This window comes from Egretta garzetta, unplaced genomic scaffold (assembly GCF_000687185.1).
Source record: "Egretta garzetta isolate BGI_Z169 unplaced genomic scaffold, ASM68718v1 scaffold520, whole genome shotgun sequence".
In the NCBI taxonomy this organism is placed as follows: Eukaryota; Metazoa; Chordata; class Aves; order Pelecaniformes; family Ardeidae; genus Egretta; species Egretta garzetta.
Genome location: NW_009258482.1, coordinates 214,589 through 222,145, shown reverse-complemented (window position 1 = coordinate 222,145; position 7,557 = coordinate 214,589). Strand labels below are relative to the sequence as shown.

Genomic DNA, 7,557 nt, shown 5'->3' with positions numbered 1-7,557 from the left:
GCAGACTGATAAAGCACCCCTGGGGGAAACCTCCAGGGCTGCTGGCGCTTGTGGTATTGTGGTTTAACCCGGCTGGCAACTTGGCACCACGCAGCCGCTTGCTCACTCCCCCCCAGCTCCTCAGTGGGATGGGGGAGAGAATTGGGAAAAGAAAGTAAGACCCGTGGGTTGAGATAGAGACAGTTTAATAAGAAGAATAACAATAGTAATAATAGTAATGGTAAGGGAATATACAGAATACATCAAACAAATGATGTGCAAGGCAATTGCTCACCACCCGCCGACCGATGCCCAGCGCCGAGCAGGAGAAGCTCAAAAAGTCCTTGAGTAGTCTGAGCACTGCTTGGCAACAACTAAACCATCAGTGAGTTATCAACATCCTTCTGGTACTAAATCCAAAACACAGCACTGTGCTGGCTACTAGGAAGAAAATTAACTCTATGCCAGCTGAAAGCAGGACAAGTATAAAACCTGGTTTTGTAACACGGGATTTTTGTGTTTGTTTTTTTTTTTTTAAATTATTATTTTTTCCCCTTCCTGCCGGTGGAGAGAACAAAACACGATGTAGCCTAGGGTGGACTTCTCGAGCTGCCTTTCCCTGAAGCTGCCGGCTCGGGGGCTGCCAGCCTTGCCTGTCCGGTCGCTCATGCCTGCTTGTCCTGTGCTTTCTTTCAGACCATTTCAATTGTCTACATAGTGACAGCCATTGTGGGAGTTGAGGCCTGGTATGCACCTTTCCTGTTTAATTTCTTATATAGAGACCTATTCACTGCAATGATTATTGGTAAGAAACTCCATGTTGAAGCCTGTCTTTTAAACTCCACCTTTTTAACGAAACCCAATGTCTTAATTCTGTGATAACGCTGTTCTGTTTGCTGCAATGGGAGCTCCTGGAGGCTGTTCCTGACACGGCGGAGGGAGGGTGTTCTTGCAGCCTGCCCTTATTATATATAATTATAATGATAATAAGGATAATAATAATTATTATATTAGATATTATGCATCTCGCGGTGGCCTTGTCTTCTGCGCAGTTACTTGGGCGACGTTAACTCCCGTCTGCCTGGGTCTGTGTTGACCAAAAGAGCGAGGCAGCGGAGAGCTGCGCTCACGCCTCGGGTATATTTTTGTGCCAGTCCTGAGGGTTTAGGTGCATGCTGCTGCTCGGAGGATCAGCCCTGGTGCTGCCTACCCGGGGTGAAGGATTTGGGGGGATGGATGCGACATGGTTCCTGGCCTGGAGCAGCAGATGAGCGTGGTTGAGGGGGTCTGTGTTGACCAAAAGAGCGAGGCAGCGGAGAGCTGCGCTCACGCCTCGGGTATATTTTTGTGCCAGTCCTGAGGGTTTAGGTGCATGCTGCTGCTCGGAGGATCAGCCCTGGTGCTGCCTACCCGGGGTGAAGGATTTGGGGGGATGGATGCGACATGGTTCCTGGCCTGGAGCAGCAGATGAGCGTGGTTGAGGGCTGTGGCTGCTGCTCGTGGCTGGGTGTGCTGGCCCCTGGAAAGCACTCTGGCTGTTCTGAGGTCCTGCCCTCCAACCACTCGTCTCAAAATTAAATAAAATAAAAAATAAATAAATAAATGCAAGCCCAGCCTTTCTCTCCAGTGGTCAGAACAAGCCCCACTGCAAAGGGGAGAGTGGTGTGGGTGAAGCCTGGCAGGGCAAAGCTGCCTTTGCTTAATGAAATTTGTCTTATTTGGAAATTCTTAGTTTAATTTTTCTCAGTCTGTGTCCCTCTTCTTTAGGGGTTAATTGTAGCTTCCTAATTTCAAGTCGCTGTGTCTTGAATTGTGTTAAACCGAATGCTTGCGCTTTTCTTAAGAAATCAGGTGGATATCCCCAGCTTTCCTTTGGCAGCCACGTAACTTAACATATGAACGATAAATGCAGTTTTCCTATATGAAAAGCAGAGCACAGTGCCTACATTGGCTGGGGTTGTGCACTTCTGGGGTATTAAAAGCAGGAAATGTTTCTTCTCTCTTGACATACCCACTGCTAGAGAAACATGGAGGGAGTTGTGATAGACCCCACAGGTTTGGGGGCAGCGGACGATGTTCCCTGCCGAGGTCTGGAATTTCAGAGTTATTTAGGCTTTTGTATCATTTGTCAAGTTAAACGACAACAACTTTTCAGCGCAGTGGGAGCTGAAAATGCTGGCTCACAGTGAGAGAAACAGCAAATTGGCTTTATTGTGAAGACCGAAAGCTCTGCTGTGTGCAGCCACGTCACTTGTGGAGTTTGAACTCGCCTCGTGTCTCGTTAAAGAGAGCATTACGGTTAAACTTCGTCCCTGTTTAAAGCGTAATACTGCCCTCGTTAATGCCGCTTTTAAAAATCAAAACGTCTTTCATTTAGAGCAGACCTCAACTTGTAATTACAGCTCTTGGACCAGAATTACGAGCACCTACTTTTAAACGTGCCGCGCTATTCCTGGTGCACCTCTGAACGGTGTTTGTCGCGAGCAGCTTAAACCAGAGCACAACCACCCTGCCCGTCCGCGGGGTGCACGTGACGGTCTCCATCTAATGTGGGGCAGTAACCTGGCTCTTTCTCTTCCAGCTTGTGCGCTCACTGTGACGCTGCCCATGAGCCTGTATAACTTCTACAAGTAAGTTTCTCCATCCCCAGGTCTCCCTCTCTGCTCTAGCGCCTTTGCAAGAGCCCCCAAAGCCTCTTAAACATGGTTTCCTCGGCAGTTTTCAGATGACTGTCTTTAGTTGGGGAGATGTGGCTCTGACACACCAGGAGGTCCCAGTTTGCAGGGTGCACTGGGAGGAGTGATCTTGCAGAAAGGCCCCCAGCTTCTGTGGGCTTGTCCTGTTGGTCACGACCCAGACAACCAGGTGCCCCTGTAATTCGGGAGGCTTTCGACTTAACCATGAAGGTGTTTCTCACCTTCCTCGTCTGACTGTGGGCTGACTGAGACCAGCTCAGAATGGCCAGTGAGATTTTGCAGCCCTCTCTTGAAGGCAGGGGCCAGGTATTTCTCAGCTGGGGTTCCATGTATTTTCATTTCTTTCCTTGTCTTTCAGGGCCTATAAAAATAACACCTTGAAGCACCACTCTGTGTATGAAATCATGCTGCCGCTGGTATCCCCAGTGTTGCTGTTCCTGCTCTGCACCACGTGGATCTTCATGTCCCCAACAGACATCCTGGAGGTCCATCCCAGGCTCTTCTATTTCATGGTTGGAACAGCCTTCGCTAACATTTCTGTGAGTGGCTTTTGCTTTATGCTCCTGCTTATTCCCCGGAGAGCGTGAAGCCTGCCAGGATGCTTGGGAGGCAGGAAGAAAAGGACCAGCTCAAATGTGAGGGGAGAAGGGAGATCATGGAATGGAATCCCAGAATGGTTTGGGTTGGCAAAGCCCTTGAAGCTCCCCCAGCCCAACCGTTCCCCTACCCCCGCCATCCCACCCCCAAACCCTGGCCCTCAGCACCGCCTATGCCCGGCTGTTAAATCCCCCCAGGGCTGGGGACTCGACCCCTTCCCTGGGCAGCCCCTTCCAGTGCCTGACAGCCCCAAGGGGAAGGAATTGTTCCCCATGGCCAACCTCACCCTGCCCTGGCACAACTTGAGGCCGTTGCCCCTCGTCCTATGCAGAGATAGGGATAGATGCAGAGATTAACTTAACAGCTTTTCTCTTTTGCTATGATTGAAAGAACAAACAGGAGAGTAGAGAGGGTTTGGGGCCTGCGAATTTTGTGCTGCAGCTCTCCCTCTTGAGAAACTAGAGAATTAGTTAAATCGAGTGTGTTTACACACACGTGCATCCTCTGTGTTGTGAATAGCAAACTGCTAATACAAATGGAGTTCCTGCCTCCTTTTTTGGGATAAACTTAAAATGGGGGGGACTAAAGCTTTTGTCCAAATCTGATTTAGCTGCACATTGCATCTTGCTTGGGACCTTGGCAACGGCGCCTTGTGCTCGTCACCTCAGACACGTGGCTGAGCACCTCTGTGTGTCCGTGCCCTGCGTCCAGCAGCTTGGCAGGGTGTTCTGATCCTGCAGATAAACGCTGGCAAGGCTCGCTCAGCTCAAGGGAACTCCTTTTTCTTTTAAAGATGCCCTTGATGCCTGTTTCCCTATTACCTTCCTGCCCCACGAGGCTTTGCTCTGTGTGTCCCACAGGAATTCTAATGCAAAGGAAGATCCTGAGTGAGAAACTCGGGGCAAACTGCCTGATGGTAGCTGTAAGCGCAGACGGTCGGTACGCGTGTGACCGTCCTCTCTGCACTGTGGACAGCTCTGGGCTTGCAGAGTCGATACTGGGCGCGAGCTCTGACAGCTTTCCCTTCCTGCAGTGCCAGCTGATCGTCTGTCAGATGAGCAGCACACGCTGCCAGCCTCTGAACTGGATGCTGCTCCCCATAGCGGCGGTGCTCTTCGTTGTGATGTCCGGGTTCGTGCCGAACAGCGAAACGCTTCTCCTCTACTTGTTGACTGCTTTCCTCACCCTGGCGCACATCCACTACGGAGTGGTCGTGGTAGGTGAACTCAGCGCGTGGGCTTCGGGCTTGGCTGCCGTGCTCCGACTGCAGGCTTTGCTTGCTTGGGTGCTGCTGCTGCTCGGGGCAGAGAATACTCCGCTTAAAAACGGGAATGTCAGCGGGAACGGCTCTGTGTGTCGCGCTGTCTAGGACCGTATCAAACCTGAGCTGACTTCTTGCAAAAGGCTTGTGCGGGCTGTCTGTGGTGGTTTGACCCCCCGCTACCAAGACCTTGCCACACAAACCCAACACGCTGTTGCGTGGGTTTGACGCAAGCTTTGCAAAACGTGACGGGGGGCTCTTGTACCAGAGATCACTTTGAAACAAATGCTCACATCTCCGCTGCCGCGTTTAACTCCTCCTGGCTGCGGCTGCAGCTTGAGAGAGCAGCTTGGACGTAAGCCAGCATGGGTGACCCACAGCCCTGGGGAAAGGGGGGGCTCCAGTGGATAGCCAGAGCAGCAGACAGTGTGCCTGCATGCCGGGCAGCCGTGCTTAATTTGGGAGTCTTAACATAAAAAGTTAAACTGCTGTCGGTGTTATTCCGGCTGATGAGTTCGATCTGTGACCTTGCTGACGTGCCCTGCGCTGGAGTCGGTGGGAGGGCCAGGACAGAGGGGGGGTTGTCCCCGCTAGGGAGCGTGGGGACACTGCAACTGCTCTACCTTCTCCCCAGCTGCAAGGGCTGTGTAGAGATCCAGGGACCAATTTGCTCCCCTTGCTCTGTGCCAGCTCCACCTGACGCCCTGGGTTTTGATTAAGATTGCGAAAGCAAACTCAGAGGAGACCGAGTCCCATTAGAAATGCCCCAGGAAGGTGCTGAGGAACTGGGGCAAGGGACCCCGTGTCCCCCATGGAGCTGGCTGCTGCCACATCCGTACACCCTCCTTGGGAAGCCCTGTCCCCTGGGAACCCCAGCTCTTAATGTGGAGCCTCCAGAGTTTGAACTGTAATTACAGCAGAGAAGTAATAGCCAGGTTGTCTTGTCTTTCCAATTAGTGTAATGAGGCTTCTATGCAAGCAGGATTTGAATAGCTAAGAAGCTTAAATAATTTTGGTCTTGGAATCGTAGCTGGAGATGGGGGACTGACCAGATGGTGTAATCCTCCTCTCTGCCCAGGCTTGCCCATCCCCGGCAGCGAGCTTCTCGGTGCTCTGCTCCCCTGACGTTGTGTTCCCCTGGTTTCCCCCCACCTCCAGCTTTCCAAGGGCCCATCTGCGCAGTCTTCTCTTGCAGGATAACAGAGCCTTTACTGAGCTGAAGAGCCCTTTAAGGCGCTCTGACTGGGACATAATCCCAAACTGCTCTGCATTTGGAACTGGGAATAAACCCTCTGCCCAGCTCGGCCTCCGGTGCTGCTCAGCCCTGCTCCGTGTGGCTCTGCAATGGCTGCTACCTTGCCGTCGCCAGGCGCCGGTGCCACGCCATCGTTTCACCCTCCTGTCTGCAGCTCTCTGAACCCTGCCCGAAAGCTCGTTTTGTGGTGCAGCGCTCGCCCCTCTGTGGTTTTCTCATGTCCCCGAAAGAGGCGGTGGAGGCTTCTTCTGAAGGCTGGTGTAAAAGGTGCCTGGTTATCCAAAACCTGGCGTCGGGCTCCCCTCCTCTCTGTAACCCTCCTGTGTGTGTCTCGCTGGTCAGTGCAAAGTACTCGACCCCCAGCTGGCGTTGCAAATAGATTCAGGGAGCAATTTTTTCACATAGGTATCTGCGATCATCAAACGAATTTAAGCAAAATAATAAAAATATTGCTGGGAGAGGCAGGGAGGGGGAGCCGTGCCGCAGGGTGAAGTCCTGCATGGCTGGGCTCAGGGCAGGCGTTTCTGACTCGGCCCCTGAGGATGGCAGGGTGGAGGGGAGCCCTCTCCCAGATAGAGCGAGGAAGGTGTGGGAAGGGAGGAAGGCTGCACCTCGCAGGGCCACGTGCCTCGGGCTGGCAGGGACGGGGCTTGGCTCTGGGGCAGGGCAGCACAAGGCAGGGGCTGTGGTCCTGACATGGGGAGCGTGTAGGGTGAGGAGGGTGGTGTGGGAAGGTGGCAGGGGCTTTGTCGGCCGTACAGGGGTCTGGCGCTCTGCTGGCTTTCCTCCCCGTCCCTCCGAGCCTCGCTAACCCAGCGCTGTTGTCTGCCTTGTCCCCAGGTGAGCCAGCTGAGCCGGCACTTCAATATACGGCCCTTCTCGCTAAAGAAGCCCACTCCGGATTGACTAGGAGTGGAGGAAGAGAAAATCAGCTTGCGGTCTGCAGAAGTACTGTAAATAACTGCTGCAAATACCTGTAAATAGTTCAACCATCACCACAGATCTAAACCTATCCTCTGGACAGACATCAGGGCAAAGTACGCACGGTATCCGGTGCAGCCAGGGCAGGACTGGTACGGGGCAGCCCCCGCTGCTGTTCGGCAAAGGCGAGCGTTCGGTTTTGGGTGAAACTGGACGAGGAGGGTAGCCTTTCAGGTCACTGCTACTGTACGTTAGACCAGCTGAATGTTCCCAGTGAAACCTCAGACTCCAGCTCGTGCTCAGGTCAAGCCAGTTGGGGATGCAAATGGCTTTACCTGAGCAAAGCATCCCGACCTGTCACCAAAACCAACACAACAGCTGATTTCTGCAGGGTCAGGGGCACGTCCCGGTGGTTGGGGGCGTTCCTGTCTATCCCTGATCCTGCCCGACAGCCCTTGTCCCGGGAGCAGATGGTGACAGTTCTCCCACATCCTGTCCTGCCTCCATTCATTCACCTATTTGGGGAAACTACTTGCACCTTCTTTTTTTTTTTTTTTTTTTTTTTTTTTAAGAGGAGGAAAAGAACAACACGCAAAACTTTCAGTAATGTTCTGCTTGGGGGGGGGCTTGGAAAATCAGGACTCAATTTCTTGTAAAAGTGGGAAGGCGGCTTCTGCCTCCCCTGCTTGAGCTTTGGGTACCTGGGACCACGTCTCGACCGTGTTCTTGTCTGTCCATGTGCGTTCCCCGCCTGGGAGTGGGGTCTGGGCTCCGATGGGCAGTGGCTCACAGCAGCCTAACGCAGAGCCAAACTCCCCCCTTCTTCCTCCCGGTATGAGCTGGCTGTT

The 7,557-nt window shown here is 52.9% G+C and overlaps 1 protein-coding gene across 6 annotated transcripts in view; it reads left to right on the top strand.

Moving 5' to 3' along the window:
* SELENOI (selenoprotein I) overlaps positions 1–7,557 on the top strand; it is a 38,788-nt gene extending 31,231 nt beyond the window's left edge. For 5 of the 6 annotated variants that reach the window (XM_035899707.1, XM_035899692.1, XM_009644010.2 and 2 more), the window contains 5 exons: positions 676–784; positions 2,561–2,609; positions 3,034–3,214; positions 4,306–4,488; positions 6,629–7,557. In XM_035899707.1, the coding sequence (XP_035755600.1) occupies positions 676–784; positions 2,561–2,609; positions 3,034–3,214; positions 4,306–4,488; positions 6,629–6,745 (639 nt within the window). In that variant the 3' untranslated portion in view covers positions 6,746–7,557. The remainder of the gene's footprint in view (positions 1–675; positions 785–2,560; positions 2,610–3,033; positions 3,215–4,305; positions 4,489–6,628) is intronic. The other variant, XM_035899701.1, reaches the window with a different exon arrangement.